We start from the raw sequence: 21,675 nt of genomic DNA, 5'->3' as shown, positions 1-21,675 counted from the left end.
TTGTTGAATGATGTTTATTAAAATTAGCTCTCAAGTGACAGTTAATAAATGCACAGTTCTATTATGCATGCTAAATTCAGCATTCTGAAAACTTAAAAGCAAATAGATCAAAACCAACAGAGATAAAAAAGTCACAAAGACAAAATACAGCAACACCAGAAAGTGACAGGGAATAATTCAGTCTTAAAAATGACTTCTTATTTGGTAACTTGTAACAACAATTTTATAGAACTGAAATAGAAGCAAATCAGAGTCTTTCTGATGTTTTAGATATGTGATTTCTCTAGTGCATATAGTTTGATCATATAGCAAAGAAATTTACATTATGAAGTACCCTTCAAAAAAGCAAAAACCCAAGTTTCCCTCTGTTTCTGATTTCAAGTTATGAATAGTCATGAATAACAAATGAAGGACAAAAAAAAAGGTGCAATAAAATTTAACTATTAATTTATGTTAATTAAAAACCTTCAATATTTCTTCAGTATTTGGAGAAATGAGACTACAAGCAGTGTGTTTCACATATACCCTGACCATATCTGCACAGAATTGCAAAAATGCTGGATTTAATGGGCTTTGTGTCCTTTACTACAATCACTCCATTGGCTCTTTGATGTTGCATGGGGTTGGTGTGATGATGGAAAGAGTTGCTTCAACCCGGTATTTTCACCTCTGTTTCTAAAAGGTGAAGGGCAAAACTTTAAATCAAGGAGCAGTTTATCTTTAATTAAGAAAAACATAATTAGGCATTATCACATAATTGCTATTACTGATGGAGAGACTCATATTTTCACAACTAGTGACCCATGTCATATTATGTCTCTGCTGTTTACTGCATAATAAATCTGTATTTGTGTTTGGCAGCTAGCCAGAAAAATTAAAAGGTAATCACCATGCTTCTCTGCAGTCTGGTCATCAAAATCTCTGACTTCACAGATGAGTAAATAACAAAGTCAAGTTGTGGTATCCTAACAGAAAACCTTTAGGAATAACTATATTTTTCTCCTCTGTCAAGATATCAAATGACACTTGAAACAACCGTATACAAAAAGCTTTGCAAAACAGATGAGAAGAACTGTGCTATACACCTGGTGTTGAGTTAAAAAACAGTTTAATGTCTCAAGGCACCACCACGGTAGAATTTTATACCTGCAAGTAATCATCTAATACACTATTATACTGTTAAGGTAATGTATTAATAAATAGCTTGTGCAATTTTGGGAAGCAATCTATAAAGGAATGTTAGATATACAATAGGCACATACTATAATACAAATAAAAACCAAAATTCCTAGAAAAAGCATGCTGAGCACCTCTTGGTATAGGTTGAGTTTCTTATTCTAAACACTATGTAAATCTTAACTTACAAAAGGTAAAACTGAAATCTTAGAGTAACTGCTTATTTAAACTGATTTTCCTGGGTATTTTCCTCTATGTCACAGGATTATTCTTAGGGACAGAGGAGTCTGGTACTGGCTGTAAAGGGCTGTCTTGTTTGTTCAGTTGTGCGTTCAAGTTTTCAGAAGTTAGAAGAGAAGAATTAAAAACTATTTCACTTAAGTCTGATTTTATGGATACCAGGTGTGGTTCTTGAAAATTCAATGGTTCTTCTAACACCTGTGTGTTTTCTCGTGTCATTCCCATATCTGATGGTGACTTTCGTTTCATTCTTGTGTACGATTTGTCTAAATTCTCCATGCCTTGGTCAGTTTTCTGAAATCGCCCAAAGAACCAGATGAAGAAACCAAACAAAGCAAAAGCCAGCAAACTTGGAATAAAAGCCAGGCATTTGACATCAAGGCTGGAGCCTGTGAACCTGCTGTGCAAGAACATGTCCCCTTCGGCATAGGTCCGGTTCGTCAATGGGTTTGTGTTATTGGATCTCCACTCCCAAGATAACTTAGTTCTGTTAAGGTCTTTCAAGCTCTCTGAGTCCTTCACTGTGTAGATCTTCTGTCCAGGACCAATATATTGACCATATTCATGAGGTTTGTAAAATATTTGGTTCTTCCACATATTCAGATCCAAGATTAAAACAAGGAAGATAATTCCATAGTTAAACCATTTGCCTGTTTGGAAAAAGAAAATTCTGTCATCTGATATATCCATTTTAAACGCAGTACAAATGCCATTACACATAAAAGATACTCAGAAAACAAAAATTTCATTTTTATTAACCTGTTAAGATTAATAAAATAAATAAATGTATAAATATTTTTAAAAATTAATAAATAAATTTCCACCACAGTCAGATTTATGCTGAATGTTCTCTAGTATTTCACAATTTGGTCTGGACACAAAACAATTTTGTAGCACAAGCACAGAAGTAGAACTATTCAATTGACATTACCGTTTGTAAGTGACCAGCTTATTAGATCGCTAGGTGATGTGTAATAGAGCAATAAACCTAGAAAAAGCAGTAATTCCACAGCTTTAAAAATATTCACATGGAAATTTTCCATAAAAAGGCCACATTTGACAGAACCATTTATATTCCAGAAAGTACTGAGTGACTGAGGTTTTTGAGGTTGGTAACTATATGAATTTTAAGAGTATATACTTATGTTGTTTGATATACCAACTATGGAGTGCAGATATATTCAGGTATGAGCAATCAGACAAACTGTGATTTATAGAATTACAGTGAGATTGTTGAGAAATAGCAAGGACTGATTGTAGACTTCTGAGTCTAGCCTAATTTTTTTTTATAATCTGTGTCAATGAATATGCATAATGAATTATACTATTTTCACAGTCATAGCATATCTTACATTTTAGTTAGACATATGTTAAGATCTCACCTGTGCAGTGATGACTGCCATCACGCAAGAACCTGGCAAATCTACATGCCAGCATTAAGTGAAAACAAATACATGGAGGAATGTTTCTGCTGGTGATGAATGATCATGGCCTTTGCTGGAATAATATCGAAGTATGCTTCAAGTGAAAAAGAAAATGTATCATCATAGGATCTATCAGATTATTTAGGCTAGTGACTTGCACAGAATTAATGGATTCCAATTCCTGAAAGTATGTGTGTTCAAACTGTCCAACCAGAATTCTTCAGGAGGGTAAGGAGACTAACTTCATGCATTCAGGAGCTATGTTTAATGGTTCTCTTCAGTTCAGATTAAATAGATTGAAAATAAACAAGAATATTTATTCTCTTGTTATTCTCTTATGTTGAACAGTCGTCACTGTTTGGAAACAAAACTGAACTGAAAAGACCTTGCAGACAATCCTATAATTCCTGATTAACTCCTCTATCAAAGTCAGGTTGGATGCGCTTTGAACAAACCAGTGTAGAGGAGGGTATCCTGCTCACATCAAAAGTGCTGGAACCAAATATCCTTTAGGGTCCCTTCCAACTGAAACCATTCTATGATTTCTCCTGTGATTTTGTAAATTTTATAATTGACGTGTTAAAGAAAACTATCTTTTCATACTATTAACACTACATTTATAATATTTTAGTTTCTTAAATCAACACCCAAGAGACTTAAAGTGATGCTAAAGCGTGAAATAACATAACAAACAATTCAGTGTAACTTGATGTATCCTGTGGATGTTTGCCATGTATTTAGTGTTTCTATTTTTCCCATCACATTTGTCTTTCAACACAAAGACACAGGATTCACTGATCAATAGCTGTTGTCAGGCAGAATGTAATAGCTGACTTCTTGTTTTTACCTCAGCTGGGCAATTAGATGACTCCTTTTTACCTTAGCACCATTTCTTAGGACACAGTGATAATAGCACTACTTTTTGTATTTTCACTGTCTGAAAATGTTTTGAAAATGGTTTCAGAAGTTATTTGATGCTGAGTGTTTGATAGAAAGATACACTGTTCCTGTCTCATAGAAAGTATGAACTTGAAACTCCCTCACTGAGCTCCTAGTCAGAGCTAGGCAGGCAGAAACAAAGCCCTGAGCTCAGCTGCTGTGATTCTTGGGTTCATGTGGGTCATACAAACCACTCAGGTCCATCATCCCATTTAGGGAGGATGAGCTGCCACCTCTATGTCTAAATGGCAGCTAGATGACTGAGAACAGCTGCTGTTCTATAGCAGATTTTCTCAAAAATCCTTAAATTTCTTATTTTCAGCCAATTTTTTCACCTTCTGCTTCACTGTTATGCTTGATGAGCTCTATAAATTTTCCTTTTCTTTTGAATACAGTTGTCACCAGAACCAAAGGCTGTGTATGAGTAACAGTCTCACTATAACCATATATGAACACAATGACATCTTTCTGCTCCTACTCAATAATCCCTTTATCCAAGGGCTGCATTAACGTCCTTAGAAATAAAATGACTGAGTTAGTGCTGTCTTGGGTACTCACAGAAAGTATTTACCTTTTTCATGTCCTCTGCCATCTATCCCTCTCCAAGACAGGTATTCACTGCTGTGCTAGCTAGCACGACAGCCAAAGAAGCCAACCCAGCCATCCTAGATCTGAGATGCTTTGGAGCAGAAAGATGTCATTGTGCTCAAATGTGGTTATACAGAGATTTGATATATTGGCCAAGCTTCAACATTATAACTTAAATGTTTGTAATGTATGTATATTAAATGATTGTCTATTGCAACTTAATTTTAGCATAACCATTTTCATAGAAATCTTTAAGTCATATATCAAGCTTATAAAGGAAATAGGCTAGGTAAGTGAAAAGTCAATCACAACCTTTGATCTTGCACATGAACAAACTCAAGTTTGTAAGTTTGGAAAAGATTATAATAAATGTATTATGAAGGTACAGATACTAATTTTATTTTTAAAAATTTCAAGTTTCATTACAGAATAAAAGTGACAAGGGAAACTGGAGCCCCACACTACAAAGTCATTTAAGTTGTCTTTTACCCGGCTTCCGTAGGATTAGTATTACTGCTGCTTTAGGGTTGGCCCTACTTCAATGAAATTTGTGTGGCCAATAGTGGCATATACCTGACCCCACTTAGCCCTTCTTGGATGGAAAGTGGTTTATTCAAAGACAAAATCTGAAATGGAAGAATGTAATAGGATCAACTCTCAAGACTGGAAGGCTAGTCAATCATTTCAGCAAACTGGAAAGAATTTTGTCCTGTCTTCAATAGTTAACAAGTTAACAATGAAGAAAGTCATGTGGGAAAATAGGTTGTGTCATTCAGCCACGCACTACCTGAAAAGTGACCTGGTTAAAAACTTTATAACTTTTGCAGCACTGACATCTTACAAGCTGCACATAATATTTGGAGAATTAAGAATCTGATTTGGTGTATTTGGAAACACGGTACAATAGTGCAATTTGATGCAACAAAGTTCCTCCAAAATAAAAACTGGACCCAAGAGTGTTAGTGTCCTTGTAAGGCTGTGATGTAAAACGTGTCATGATTTTATAGGCACTGTAGACTACAACCAGTACTTGGGGATGAAAATTCACTCCTGTTTTCTGCCAAAGCATGTCTGTTGAAGAGGATTGTATCCTCCTGGCTAGAATACTCACCAGAAAGGAAACCTTGACTCTACAATAACCTCCACTTGTGGCAGCTTGGACCTGCATCATAACACCATGCTCTGAGCATCAACCTGTACAGAAGTCTGCTTAGAAACAGTCTCCCCCCACTGCTGAAGCTCAACAACTGTGCACTACACATGAATGCCAGGGGTCTTCTCATTTTGAAAGAAGTATGGATTTTTATTTTTCTCTTTTCCAGAAATTCACATATTTTCTTCATCAAACAAGATTTTTGGGCAATCCTCCACACAATATTTGGAATATATCCCAATATTCCATAACAGCTGCTGATTCTGGAGCACTTTTATTTTTGTATGCCCACTCTGGAACAGACCATTCATTTCCCAACAAAAGGATCTCATGTAGAAGCTAATCCTCAGGAACTTTTCTGAGGTCAGGAGGTAATGTGAAAATTCTACTTAATAAGGCTAGACACAAGCAGCCTCATGCTGTGCAACCACAGCCAGAGGCTAGTGTAGGACATGTTTGCTTTAGACTTCTATCTCAACTGTAATTTGTGTCTAAAACCACTCAGACACTGCTGCAAAACATTTGAAATGTTCTTCCTATCTTCTGTCACATTGGTGTTATTAACTAGGTACATGCATACAGACAGACCACTCACAGCTGATATAAGATGTTAATCCTCTGAGATTTTTTCACGTCTGTGTGCATGGAAAGCTTTGGTTTTACCTCTAACCTTTCTATTTCTGCCCACAGACTCCCTCAGGCTACCCTGTGTAAGCTTGGGCTGAATCTAGAGACGCTGTTGGTTTAACTCCACAAGCCAGCCATGCTGGTAACTCCCCAGATATGAAGGAGATGATTCCTCCTTTGGGTGGAAGGGTACTTGGGTCAGAGAGCCCTCAGAAACATGTTACAAACACCCAGAGAAATCTCCCATCTCTTCTGATACCTAAATAGTAACATTTCCAGTTTGGAAATTACCTGCATACTTGACAGTAGATGCTCTTGGATTTCCAATGCTGCCACTAAAGGGTACAAGGCAGGCCTCCTACCCAGTGTCTTTTAATCACAAAAAAAGCTGAACAAAATTTATTTTAAGTTTTACAAATTTCCCTGGGTATTATAGAACCTGGGCTAGACTATGTATTTTCATAAACATCAGCCTAAAAAGGAAAACACACACTTTACAATGAGCCATCTGTCAAGGGAAATCCAGATGAGCCAAGCAGATGCAGGAATTCAAGTTTTTTTAAATGTTCACAAAAAACAAAAAAAGTGGCTATCAAAACAGAATGAAAATATTTAATACTCAGTAAGGAGTATTGCAAGGAGTTCCTAGCTGCAAAGAAATGAGAGTAAAATGAGGTACTCACCAGTAAAAATAAGATAGCTTTTCACAATAAATTCAAAATTACACTGAAGAGTCAGAAGATGTTAATTCACTATTACTGCCAACAACATTAAGAAATCATAAGTCAGGACTAAGGAAGTGTGTTATTAGTTTAAGGTATCATGGGTTAAAATAATATGCCTTATATAGTTGTATTTTTCTGCCCTTTTAGGAACTGAATTATGCAGAAGCAAATTTTAATTTTTTTTCTCTGCAATCATGATCTTTATTTTATGAAAGCTGAAATTCTCATTTACTCACTGTATTCAGGAGATAAGTTTTTAAGACAAAATAATAGAAAAGAAAAAGTAAAAGAAAAAGACAAAAGAACAGAAAAAGAAAAAGAAAAAGAAAAAGAAAAAGAAAAAGAAAAAGAAAAAGAAAAAGAAAAAGAAAAAGAAAAAGAAAAAGAAAAAGAAAAAGAAAAAGAAAAAGAAGAAAAAGGAAAAGAAAAAGAAAAAGAAAAAGAAAAAGTGCAACTGTCTTAAGACTTGTGACAAAGTCAGGAGACCTGGCAACACATAGCATGCAACTGAAATTATTCATCTGTACACAACTTGCTCAAAGCCATCAAGGACAAACCAATCATCAAGGACAAACCAACAGAACGGTGGCTTGAAATCCTTGACTCCTCAGAATGTTGCTTTCCTTAGAGCTGCTCCTTTGTGGGACCTTTGCTTATTTGAAAAAACAATATTGAATAGGATTGCTTTTATTTATATCAATTAACAGTGGCTAAAACAGCCTGTGTAAGAACTAATAAAGAATAAGCTTTGCCAGGAAAAGGATGGCAAATGTTATTTCAGCCATGCTTTCTTTCTCCTTGCTATTTGGGAGAAAATGGTTTTCAGTTTCTAAAAATTAGAGCACAAGTCATAGATTTACAGCCTGGATTTATCTATGTAGCTAGTGCTAAAATTAATATTTTTCAGGCCTCAGTGTTCATTTCCTGCTTGTTACTTAAGAGTCCTATGGTTAAATTTAAATTCTGGATTCTGTGTATTAAACAGGGCTTAAATAAAGCTGGCTCCCTGTTGTTACCATTGTTCTACCCCCATGTCACCTGCTGTAGTTGCATCCATGTCCATCATTTTAGATTGAATTATATTAATCTTGATATTTTATATATATATATATATGTATATATATAAAATTAGGATTTTTTTTTCTTTTCAAATATTTTACACCTTGATTTGAGTAGAATATTCAAGTATCTGCACATCCAGACAGTCACTAGAGCTTGCAAATTATCCTACATGATGCCCTAACCTAAGACAAGAACTGATGGCAAGAACAGATGGTTCAAGCAAAACTTACCCAAAGGGAGGTTCTTGTGCCATGTGTTATGGCTGTTTATTAGATCTCCTAAAGGGTGGACTAGCTCTGAGATAAAACAGGCTCTCAGTAGACAGGATACGTGATGTGCAGTCAAATGGATTGATTTGTCTAGCGAATCTAATAAATGGATCTTGTTAATGCTGAGCAGGGAAAAATTTTCCTCAGCCCTCATTCATTATCTCATCCTCATTAAAAGAATGCCTTCTCACTAGAAAATCAGAAAGGATTCCAGTCCTCTCTGCAGAAGACTACAATGCATAAATATTGGTTTTATTTGGTTGACCTGTTTTCAAACAGCAGCATTGCTACTGATTGCATTTCTGATCACTAATTTATGTTCTTTGCTCTTGTTTATTCTTTGATTATACCTGATTATCATCTATGTCTCTGTCTCTTCTACAATGCAAAACTGTTCTTTGCTCTTCAATTCCTCTTCTATCACCAATTAATTATATGCCAAGTTTCTGTATCTGGTGACACAGCCCAACCTACCAGGCCTCAGCCATTTTTCCTACTCCTCTGTGCATCCATTCCACTACTTCTCCTGATACAATGGAATAACAGTATGGCATCTGGGAACCTTGTGGGACTGAGCCGCTCCAAATTAATTCCCTGCCTTGAGAAAAAAAAATCATTTTTGCTATCCCTGAATTTCATACCTGTAATTCACATTAAATATCTGATGCTTAAACTAATTTTTTTTCCTCTGCTCCTTTCTCTTTCTGCTCACTTGGGAGACAAAAATGTGTTCATCATGTTCACATAACATCATCTCCTCTCACCCTCCACCTTCCAGTCACTGACTGGTCATAATTTATTTTATCCTGTTCCATAAACCACTAATGGCTCAATGGTCTCCCTCAGATATGTACCAGCTCTTCTTTCTCCTTGTTAGCTGGCTGTTCTCTGTCAGCGTTCCAGCAGGGCACCTACCTTCAATTTTGAAAACTTTCTATCCCTCCATCTGTAATTCCTGCTGGCTCATTTGCCTTCCCTCAGTCAATAGCCAACAGGTACCTTCTGCACTATTTTTATCTTCTTTTCTGTTTTTTAATCTCATTTCTGCATTCTCTGCTGAAAACACTTCTTTCCGAGGCCTCATTCAGTCTGCTTCAGCTCAGTGCTGGTGTCATTCTTTCTGTGACACATTTTCTTCCCTCTGCTTCAGCTGTCTGCTGAGCTTGTGACTCACCTGCTAACTCTTGGCCTTATCTTTGTATCATCTCTGAATGCTCCTTTTGTCCCTGGTCTGCAGGAGTTTCTTTTGGCTTGTCCTTGGTTGCCCTCATCTATTTTATTTCTGTGTGGCGTCATGTGCTGTGACTTTTTATCTTAGCAGTTAAAGACCCCTGCCAATTCACACCTGCATTCTTCTGTTATCCATTATTATCCATCTCTTCTCAATGTAGAGAGAGGAGCTATACTCCTTTTGTATAGCTTGAAGGTAATACCAAAATATTTATCCCTATTTAACCTCCTTCTCTTTTTCATTCCCTACTGTTATTAAAATACTGATTCACAGAATGCAAGGATCAGGTATTTTTTATCTATATGTATCATCCATTTCGATAACTGCAATTCTATTTTATTTGAGGTTATTTAACTGTCTGCTTCTTGTTAGATGACTGATGGAAGTAGGGCTATGAGTGGCCTTTGCCAGATGAGAATGACCGAAGTTATAAAAAGATATTAGCATAAATCATAGCAAAGGCATCTGAAAGCATAAGAGATTTGGAGATGAAATAAGCTGCTAATTTCCCTGAGAGAGCAATTTTAGATAAAAGATGTCTGAAGTTACATTATGTATTACTTAATGTCACAAGAAGTTGCTGAAATCTGTGAGAAATAGCAGACCCCTCTGATTTGTAAGATACAGGTTCCTCATTTCCTTGAAATGGTTATATATGGGGAATATGGATATGGAGAGATAAAGAAACAGAAAAAGTCTGGGACAAACACAAAAAAATACACATTTAAGACCATGGTAGCATACATTTGTTACATAGAAGCAGCTCACTGTGTGACAGTCACAATCTGTAAGATTACCTACCTGTTATGTGTATGTGATATTCCTCTTTCAGCATCTTTTGGAAATAAGGTACTTTGAATTGCATGTGTGCTGAAGGCAAGCCTGGAAGATTCACTTCAACATCACCCATAAAATGTGGAAACTCCCAGTCCTGTTAAAAAAGAAAAATAAGAGCCTAAAAGTAAGATTTCACAGTATATTTTTGTCTTTAAAATGGCTTGAATTAATAAAACAGAAATGTTCTATATTTAAGCCTCCATTATTGGATTTCTTACTTTAAATTTGACTGACCTACTTAAAATAGAATATCTTATTTATATTAGATGTTACAATATAATTTTTACCTCAACTCCATGTAATTGTATAAAATGTGTATACAAAGTTCATCTCAGAATGACGGTACTGAATCCAACTTACCAGCTGATAGTACAAAACAGAATAAGGATAAGAATACTTATTCAAAACCTGGCAACACTATGAATACCTATATAAAAACCTTGCTATGCTACTTACTCTTAGTAATTTGTAATTTGGCAAACAGTTTACAGGTATGAGATTGGCAAAGGTGGCCTAAGCCTTTCAAACACCACAAATATTTGCATTCTACTTGTTCAACTTGCAGGGTGTTTTCCGTATTTTGCCTTCATACATTTAAATAAACAATCACTGCAAGTGCAGGCCCTTCAGCATAATCTGCCTGAATCAACCCAAGCACAGTTTTCTCCACTGCCATATTTCAGCTGACAAGGTAATGCTGGAAATGTGGAAGCTCTTACCTAGCATTATGCAAATTTTGGTAGTGTGTGGTACCCCAGCTGAGGAAGAGCTGCATTTAAAGGAATTTTTCACTTGGTTATCTGTACCCACCATCAGTCACTAGAAAATGGGTATGACAGCATGGCTCATTAGAGCCCAAACTGAAAGCAATAGTGCTAGAATCAGGATGATTACTGCCAGTGTCTTTACTCTGCGCACTGCAGATTGTTGATGATCTCCTGTTACAAACACACTGCCCCTCTTCCCATGCACACTCCTGGATTTGTATTCAACAAGCTGGTGCCACAAGCACCTGAATTACTAAAAATAAAATAAAGGAATTCAAAATGTGAAGAATTCTATGAACGACTTCTGATTCTTTCACATGAAAACCATTCCAGCATAGCTGTTTTCCTGTGACAACCAATTCCATTATTCAATTTTCAGTTTTGTAAGGATAGGAAGTTTTCTTTCAGAGTAATAAAAAAATATTCAAAACTAAGAATCATCTACTAAACTGGGAGGAACTGTTGACTCCCTCAAAGGCAGAGAGGTCCTGCAGAGAGATTTTGGCAAATCAGAGGGCTGGGCAACCACCAACTGTATAAAGTTTAACCAAGACAAGTGTCAAATTCTGCACCTGGGATAGGGCAACCCTGTCTGTTCCCAACACACTGGGAAGTGCAATACTGGAAAGCAGTGCTGGAGGAAGGCACCTGGGGGTCGTGATCAATGGCAAGTTGAATTTGAGTCAGCATGCCCTGGCAGCCAGGAGGGTCAACCCTGTCCAGGGTGCATCAGGCCCAGCATCACCAGCCAGGCAAGGGAGGGGATTGTCCTGCTCTGCTCTGCTCCTCACCTCGAGTGCTGGGGGCAGGTTTGGAGGCCATATTATGAGACAGATATAAAGCTATTAGAAAGTGTCCAAAGGAGGACAACAGAGATGGTAAAGGACCTTGAGGGGAAGCCCTGTGAGGAGGGACTGTGTTCATTTGGTCTGTTCAGCCTGGAGGAGACCGAAGAGAGACCTCATTGCAGTCTGCAGCTTCCTCATGAGGGGAAGAGGAGGGGCAGACACTGATGTTTGCTCTGTGGTGACCAGTGACAGAACCCAAGGGTATGACCTGAAACTGTGTCAGGGGACATTTTATGTTACATACCTCAAAAGATTTCTCCCCAAAGAGTGGTTAAGCACTGAAACAGGCTCCCCAGGGAAGTGGTCACAGCACCAGCCTGACAGAATTGAAGAAATGTTTGGACAATGCTCTTGGGCACATGGTGTGATCCTTGGGGTTGTACAGTGCAGAGCCAGAAGCAGTCCTTCTGGGTCCCTTTCAACTGAGGATATTCTATTATATATATGACCTCTGAAAGATTAATCACTATATATAACTTAATTTCCAAGACTTGCTAAGTTCTCCAACATTTTCTACAATGAAAGGGAAATGGAAGAGGTTTATGATCTGGAAAACACGCAGCCTGATCACTAACAGCTGATCTGTGCTAACTATTTGTTATACTGAGTTAAATGGATTAACAGAAGTGCAGGCAAGGAGAAAATCTGACACCCTTTCCCTAGTTCTTAATGTTCACAGAAATGCAGAAAGTGCCAGTTTACAGATGAAGAAGATAAGAAAATAAGGATGCTCTCATTTTGCCTCATCATTAATGCAACACATGCACTCCTGGTAGCTGCAGTCCCTTACCCTGCATCTGTAGACATCCCCTTGCAGGGGGTAGGCATTCTAAAAATTCCCAGAGATAAAAATTTTATGCGTGCACACTTTCAGTTCACTGTTTCTAACATACATCTCAGGACTGGTGTCTCTTGTCAACTCATACATACTCTCACCCAGGAATAAATAGGAAGAAATAAATTACATATTCCTGAAAGTAAATGAATGGAGAACTGTGAACTCTGTCTTAGTTATAAGTAAACAGGGGTCTATAAATTTGGCCTCCTGTTCCTGCCTTGCCCCAAGGCTCCTACTGTGCCTTTTGCTGATTTAGAGATAAAATTCCACCATGCAGAATTTTGCAATGGTCTGTGTCTCTGCATCTGAGTTTTTCATTAAAAAGAGTTTTTTCTCATCTGGATCTGAGTAATAACATTTTCTACATATATGTCCCATACTGCGTGAAGCACGCCTGAATTGTATCATGGCCCTTATTACACTGAAGCACTGTAAATGTGGTGTGGCCATAACTGCAGAGATGGGCACAGGCTGGTGCTGCAGACCTCACACCTATAAACAACTCACTGGTGTTCAGCTAAAGAAATGCAGATCTGGGCTGGGCAAAACTACTTTTAGGGGTAACAAGGAGAACATAAGACGCTATCTGTAAAACCTATCTGTAATGTGAAGCTTAATGAAGGAGGAAACAGCAAGGTCTTAACATGTTATCAAACATAAAAATAGCCCCAAGCAACTTCTAGCACAAGAAAAAACAAACCATAATGATGAAGATCATAACCTTCCCAGCCAAGGAGTGCAGATGCCAATGACATGCATAACGCTCCCACTGAACCCCATCAGGCTGAAACTGCCCGTTTCAAGAACCACAGGAACAGAGGGAGGATGGATGAAATATAAGGAAAAGCAATAGAAACTAAGAAGTGTGTGCATAAGAATTTAGACATTGTTATCATTATTATTGTTATTAATCACTACTACTATTACTACTACTACTGAAACTTCTTTCTGCACAAAAGTATTCTTTTCTGTAATGATTAGATCTCAACTAATAATCAGTGGATTACACTGTTTAAAAATAACAGTTATAATAAAATCTTGGCTTTATCTGTAAAGCCTTCCTTCCCCATAAATAAAATTTTGAATGTAACACCTTTATCAGAACATTTATGCAGTCTGTTTTTTAAGAACAGTCCCATGAAATTACAGAAATAAAATATTTTTTAAAGCCACCAACAAATAATAAAATGTATTTGAAAGCAATTTTACGATAAGGAAATGAAAATAATGAGTTAAACCTACTGACTTCTATGGAAGTCACTACAGATGCAGCAGTTAGGAAAATGAAGCTTTAAGTTAGGGATTAAATAGCCTTTGGATCTTCATTTGACTCACAGCTTTGCCAAGTGTGAGTGTCAACTGTGTACTGACATTATCACCTGCAGATACATAGCTGTAGTATTATTACTGTGCCAAAGAAAAGTAGATTATTATTACATTTTCAGGCTAATGCCAATATCAAATCCAAGCCAAACAAAGTGGCCATTTTACTATCTAGATTCTAAGAAAATGTTGTCCAAAATCTTTTGAATGTGTTTGGTTTTTCCCTTACTGAAAGCCAAAAGACAACTTAATTTCAGCAATATCCAGAAAAACGTTTTCCTAAGAAATTCAAGATGCCTTGTAGATATATTCCACCTCACTTACAACAGCTTCACGAACAGACCAAATGTTCAAGCCCATAAATACAAACACTTCCCACTCTGGAACATAGCTCAGGCCTGCATCACCTTTCCCTATACATTGTTTTCTCTCTATGGCCTCTGGTATCTGTCTGCGCACACCATTGGAATATGAGTGCCCTGTGTTATGTTTTTAAAGATTTCAGGTCATAATTATGCAAAGTTCACTTGATCAGCTTTAGTCCTCATTGCTGAGGTGCCTGTACTCTGTCATTTGTGGGGTCCCATTAGGAACTGGGCCTAAAATACCATATTTAGAATGCACTGCAGAATTGTAAAAATAAAGCTGTACAAGCACAAGGTTAGCTCATATATGTACCTTTCATACTTCACAAACAGATTGTTTCTCCTTTAAATCCATCACCATCAGATTTCTAATACTCATTGAGTTCAGTGGTTCCCAGCCTGGGGGGATGGGGCTGCAGCACACATCCACTCTGTGTGTGGAGGCAGAGCCAACCCAGAACCAGCAGGCTTAAATCAGCTGCTCAGAGGTCTCTAACCTCAGTGGAAAGTTCTGTGGCATGTGCAAATCAAATAAGGTTATTGCCTCATTTCACTCTAGTCATTGAGGAAAGGGCAGCCAGAGGATGAATTTAAAATCACCAAGGGTCTCATCCTGGTGTTGCAATGGGCAGAGAGTACCTGTGATTTCCCTCAGCTACTTCATTAAATGCGAAGCACAGAAAAAACTGGAGGACATCATGGTATTTTGATTCTCTTTGGTTCTAGTTCTAGCTATCCAGGCCAAACAGATGCACGTACTCTCTGCTGCAATGTCAGGTGTTAGTTTAAGAGCCTGCAGTGCAGCTAGCAGCACCAGTTTGGTAGCTCTTTAAGTAAAGATATTTTTAGAATGGTAACTAAGCATCAAAGCCAGACTTTCCGATATGATCTGGCCATTTTTTGCTATTGTCTGAGGGAAAGAGAAGGCATTTCCTGGGAAGCCCTCTCCTGACCATTCAAGCCAGGACGCACAGCTGCCCAGGAGCATATTGGCAATGCCTAGTGTGCTGGTTTGTGCAGGTTGGGTCCTTGGTGTTTTTTGTTGCAGGTTCTGGGCCGTGTCCCCAGAGGATGAGGAGCAGGTGCTGGCAGGATCAAGTCAGGATCATTAGCTGTCTGGGAGGGGAATGCTAGCCCTCAGCAAACCACATCCCATGCATCATGCACACACAGCCCCACATGCCTCAGCTATAAGCCTCTCCTCCCAGGGAAAAATGCCACAGAGAACGTGGGACCATGATTAGAAAATACTGACAACTAATGGTGAACAAATGTGCCACGGTTTTATCTCTCTTCCTGTTTGCATGTAGCTCTTGGTGCGTTCATTAAATATGAAATAACACTAAGAACAATATAAATACTGCTGAACACTGCTGAAATATTATAGGGGAAGAGGAATAATGCACATTGAATATTTCTGCTTTAAGTAATGATGACATATGCTGTATTTAATGCTATGAACACACTTGTACTTTAAATGTCTCAAAACAGTAAATAAAAATAGGGCAGGAACTGAAAAAATGTGTATTTGAATGTGTATGTGAATGAATGCCTATAGCATTTTTTATGTATTTATTAAAAACATTTTGAGGTGAAGACTGTTTTCAGATATTTTTGCATCTTAGAACATGACAGACAGACATCATGAGGAAATTTCAGGAGATGCAATGGTTTCCTATTTTTGCATGTGTTTGAAGTAAGAAATGAACAGCCAGAATTCAGAGACAAAGGTTCAACTTCTTTGTGGTTATGTCTAACTTCATTGCAGTGCTGCAACTCACAGTGATGTCTACAGCTGACAGATCTCTGAGCCACTAAACTGCAAACATATTTATAATATTTCATTCAAACATAGGTAAGAAAGGAAGTCAGCAGCCATGACTAGAAATCACTTTCATGCTTGTGAGATCAAGCTTACTGCTCACCTTCTGACCTTCTGTTCTTTGACAAATATAGGAAGACAGTTTGATAGGCAGTGCTGGTTTTAGCCCTTGTTAAACAATAAAATACATCTACTCTTAACGTCACCACCTGTATACCTGGATGGCTTCAGTGGGGCTACTCAGCTCCCACAGTGAAAGATGACACACTATTCTTCAGAACTCTTTCATGTTGGTACTATCAGCGCTAATCTCTTCATATTTTTCAAGTCCAGAGAATTTTATTTGATCTGGTCATCTCTTTTTGCTTCACCTGTCTGGATTGTTACTGACAATAATGATAACAAAACCCCATCAGTTCCTGATGGGGTACCAAGTCCCTTATTGAAGACACTGCTTCACCTTTTATCACTTTTATCACTCAGTGTTGATTTAAAGAATTTAATATGGAAAAAACATTGCAGTGGTGGAATAACTGCTTCAGTTGAGATCCAAGGTGCAAAGATAGAAGATTGAAGACAACCCCCAGGACCAGACATAGGTATAGAAAGGCTATCCCAGCACTATATGGCAATGCATTAACATATACACAACCATTCTGTTGCTCTCCGTAATTTTTGTGCCCTTCCCTCCTCAGTCTTTGCTTAGCTTCTTCAAGCTCCTGTCTCTAGAAAGACCACTGCAAATCTTGCTAGTTTTCTCTCATTTGAGAAAATAATAAGACTGCAATAACTCCCTCTATTAGAGAGCAGCAATACATGCTTGGCCTTGAATGACCTCTTCCATGAAAAAAATCATTAGAGAATCCTTTGTCTATTATCTATTTCTGCTTATTTAAAGGCAACAGTTCCCAGGCCACATAGGACCCAAATAAGCACTCTGCACTCTGAATCTACACACTAATGCAATTTGAGCATAGACAAAGCTGCATATGCACATTTCCTCAAAACAGTACAATTTGTTACTGAACTGTCTGTATTGGTATTTAGCCTTTCCACAGGAAGCTCAAAGTAATCTCAGTATTTCTGTCCACCCAAAATAAGGAATGCTTGCATTTTCCTGAAAGTTGCATTTCTATGCCTGATTCATGACAGATGGCACCTCCCTGTCTTCCCCCTGTGACTGTGGCTTGGATATCATCCTCTATTCACTCCTCAGAACCTTGCAGTGCCTTGATACTGCAGATTTGTTTTACATAACATGTGACAGATATGAAGATTCCTACCAAACCTCACAGCTAAATTTTTTATCAAGGCTCTCATCATCTGCTATTCAGTTACATTGGCACCTTTCCCTCTGGCCTTCATGGGTGCTGTTCTCCACTGATACAGAAATGCTGCTGCAAAGACCTTTCTCCTAGTCTATTTTTTGACCAATAAATTCTTCTCTTTCATACACTAAAGCACAGGCCACTTCCTTTCATTCAAATTCTTTTAGATCTTTCAACACCTATATACAAACAGCTGCTCCTTCAATCAGTCTATGAATTCAGACTATAATTTTTTTATCTAGTTAGAGATTTTTTTTCCTTCTGAGCAGTTCTCTATCAGCTGAAGAGCTTTAGCCTGTCTCATTCTTCTTTATTATTCTATTTTTGCATGACAAAACATTGGGATGTCATGAATTAGGTATCCTGGCTTACCTGTCATCCTGACCAATAAAGTTGCTACTGCTTGTACCCACCTGTCTAACCACTTATAACTCTGGGATTTTTTATACCAATGAAATTCTCTAGGAATTGAGTTGTATTCTGGCTGTCTTTAATTATCTTTTAGCACAACACTGCTCTGGTCCCTAGTGATCATTGCTAGTTTCTTGATAGGACAAATACTGCTAGTAGTGTGAAGAGTGAATGGCTATCCATTAATTTTCTTACATTACAAGCAAATTGTGTTTGAAAACAAGCCAGTGCACAAGAAAGGGCAGACACTAGAAGGTCTCACATCTTGAGAAGTGTAGTGACCAGGATAGCAGTGGTCAGCATTTCCTGCTGGGGGCAAGGACTGTTCTGTCCTACAGCTACCCTTCAAGTTTTAAGTACTTATTAGTGCCAAATAGGAACAAGGTGAAATCCCTTTATCCATTCCTGAGCAGTGGCAGGCACCATAAAGCACAGCCACTGTGCACTTACTCCCAGGATGTCCTAGGAGCAAGTCCAGCAGTTTTTTCATCAGGCAAATGCGAGGTTTTATGGATCCAAGATGACACTCTGAGGTTTTTCTTTGCTGTAAATCACTCTTACCTGTTGAATAGCTATTCACAACTGCTGACAATGCTGATTTAAAAAATGTACTCAAAAGTAAATGCTCTTGGCTTTTATTTCAGTGTCTATATTTTCTGTAAGCTTTTACTCTTTTACTGTTTCACTCATGTCTGACCTCAGTTGAGCTTATCAGCTATCAGATAATCCATCTGAATGAGAAACATCAGCCAAAATTTTTCCAGTTAATTCTTGACTCTGTTAAACTGTTAAACAATGTGTTAATGTTACAATATAATATCTATAAAAGACAAAGAAATTAGCTCCAGTAAAGCAACTGTGTCTTGTTCTCTACTTGAAACTTCCCTAAACCACCAGGCAGTTGTAATGGCTTTTCTAACTACCTCAGTGACACACTTTATGAAAGCCATTTCTGTGGTGAATAGGAGAAATGAACATTCACCAATAATACACAATACTTATATTTACACATTTACTGAGACTACATCCTACTGTCAAGGGAAATCACGACAGAAGAGTCAATCTTTCTGGTACCCTAGAAAACCAAATATCTGACTATGATGTAGAGAATAAAAATAAATTCAAAATATATTGCTGTACAATCATCTTCAACAATATCAGAATATTTCAGAAGTACATGCAATGAAACATATACCACTACATTGTAGGAAATATATGCACACTGCAGCTGAACAGTAAAATGGTATCTGGGGCATTTCTGGATTTGTAAACACTGCTAATGACGTTTGTACCTATTTGAGAATAGCAAGCTCTACTTAGGGATCTAAAGTAATTTTACATTAAGACAACTGTCTGCAGCACCTTCAGCTGTATTAAAATGAATATTGTTCCTTCTCCTTCCAAAAACCCACATACATGAATTTCCTTGTTGCCTGATATTTAAATTTTAAATGGTGTTTTTTAGTGTTACCTAAACCTGAGAAGAAACATTTGCTGTCAAATACCTGAGCAGGTATTTCCTCGCTATAAGCTTTGCAGTGCAATAAAAATGGTGTTATAAAAATTAAGAGCATCTGGAGCAAGGGGATTACAGTGTGTTGTTCACTGTAGGTGGAAAGTAAATCAAACCAAAGCTGCATCAATGTTAGAAATGCATGACTGAGGAGCCACTCTGTTCTGGACAAAATTCCTTGGGATTATTATATCTGCTCTGAAGAGCTTTACCATCACCTATTCTGAGTCCCCAAAATTTGTCTGGTTCCAAAGAAAACTATAAATTGCCTTGGGTTTTCAGTGTGATCTGAAGTGGCAGATTTGGACCAATGGTCTCAGTTTGAAATTTTCATCCAGCTTGTTTTGGTTTAGCTATAACTAATAAAAATTGCATGTGCAGTTTCAGATTGCTGCAATTAAGGTAGTGAAACAGTAATATTAAATTTCCATTGGAAAAAACCCCAAGTATTACATGCTGCATTTGACTGATATTGAAAAAATAATAGAGCTGAAGGCGACATAAAGTAAAAACATTGAATGCATATGGAACACAGAGAGAAATGTCTCATGAATTTAAATGTGGAGTTTGCAAACAAGTCAATGTGAATTCCCTTTTCCTTAAAAAATGGTAATAGCTCTTTTACAAAATTATTTTCCTCTTCATAACTTGTGCTAATTAATATATCAGTTCTAACATATAAGGAAAGATAAAGGAAACTGTGTGCAAATGTTGTGAGAAGAAAGGCTGACTGCAAAACATGGATATCTGTACCTAATTTTTTTTTCAGGAACAAGTTCTACCTCCAGTTTTATCTGCAAAATCTGTGGTATGGCCATTAGGCACATCTGTTCCAGGCCCTGAGAAAAATAAGAAAACTGTAAGTCTCCCTGTGTAAGTACAGGCCTACTAGTTTTATCATTTTTGGTAAATAAGAGGCTACACAGAACTAGTGTGTGGCTGGGATTACTGTAGTGTATCTTCCACTGAGGGCACAGCATTACTTTAGTCATTCTCTGCAGTTCAGTGATATGGCATATCTTCTTATTAGAGACAGTGCATGCCTCTTAATAGTTGCAGAATTATTTGCTTAAGCTCTCTCTTTCCTATCTGCCCTCCCCTCTCCAAATAACCCATTCATTTTCTTCTCCCTTGAGGAAGCGATGCTAGTACCCTATGTTACACATACATAAATTACATCCCTTAGAGAATGAACAATATCATAACCCAAAAGGATAGCCTTTAATGTGAATACAAATTAGAGAAGATAACTCTTTTCTACAGCCTCCTCTCTGATGCCCCATGTGAAACTCACTTCCTGAGCATGAGAGAGGAAAACTGCAATTTCAGCTTTTTATACTAGAGCAATATATCTGCCTTTGCCAAGCACATGCAGAAAACATGAACTTCATCCTAAAAGGTTTTCAGTGTTTAGAAACCTCATGGGAGAGCTTGTCAAAAACACAGTGAACCAAGTTCTAATTGCACAAACTCACCCTGGTCTTGGCAAACACAGCTTTTTGGTCTGAATTTCAAAACTGTTCCCATCAAAATCCTTAGGAGCAGAGAAAATGTTATTAAGGTGTGTTTTTTAATCTCAAAGACAAAATCAAAGGCTGGTGGAATGCAATGAATTGAAGTATTCTCCCACTGACATTTTAATCTAAATATAGCAACTATGTTGACCATAAGGTAAGGCTGAATTAAAAAAAAAAAAGACAGATGAGACAGAGTGAGACAGGGTGGACAGGCTTAAAAGATTTGGAAATTCAGTGTAGATAAGAAACCATATATACAGCTCTTGGAAGAAACTTATCCAAACTAACAGACACTCTTGAAGAATGTCCTCCTGCAACCCTTCTCTTTAGTCTTTACTTTTGATCTGAAAGACATTCCTTTCCCCTCTTGCTGATGCTACTTTTGGAAGACAACTTGCTAATTTCTATTCAGAGAGAATTTTCTTTGAGGAAAATCATAAGTGCCCCATGAGCCACTCTTTTTGGAGGGAAAGATGGTCTCTTAGACTATTTCTCTTTTCAATAATTTTGCTCTTTCATCTACCCCATAACACTGTGTCTCTCTAATTTTTGCCACAAACAATAACACTTAAATTGTTTTCCCTTTACTGTCTTTTTTCCCACAACTTCCTCTGTAACATCTACAAGTGATAGACTTAATTCATAAGTGCATGTTTTTAATTTTAGGAACTT

At 37.5% G+C, this 21,675-nt stretch overlaps 1 protein-coding gene across 3 annotated transcripts in view; it reads right to left on the bottom strand.

Moving 5' to 3' along the window:
* Positions 1-1,091: 1,091 nt before the first annotated feature.
* TMEM117 (transmembrane protein 117) overlaps positions 1,092-21,675 on the bottom strand; it is a 179,979-nt gene continuing 159,395 nt past the window's right edge. For 2 of the 3 annotated variants that reach the window (XM_064731039.1, XM_064731020.1), the window contains 2 exons: positions 10,236-10,365; positions 1,324-2,066 (listed from right to left, as the gene is read on the bottom strand). In XM_064731039.1, coding sequence (XP_064587109.1) covers positions 1,429-2,066; positions 10,236-10,365 — 768 coding nt within the window. In that variant the 3' untranslated portion in view covers positions 1,324-1,428. Of the gene's footprint in view, positions 2,067-10,235; positions 10,366-21,675 lie in introns of all 3 variants that reach the window. The other variant, XM_064731030.1, reaches the window with a different exon arrangement.

The sequence above is a fragment of the Zonotrichia leucophrys genome, chromosome 1A (assembly GCF_028769735.1).
Source record: "Zonotrichia leucophrys gambelii isolate GWCS_2022_RI chromosome 1A, RI_Zleu_2.0, whole genome shotgun sequence".
Lineage (NCBI taxonomy): Eukaryota > Metazoa > Chordata > Aves > Passeriformes > Passerellidae > Zonotrichia > Zonotrichia leucophrys.
This window is presented reverse-complemented; position numbering and strand designations above follow the sequence as displayed.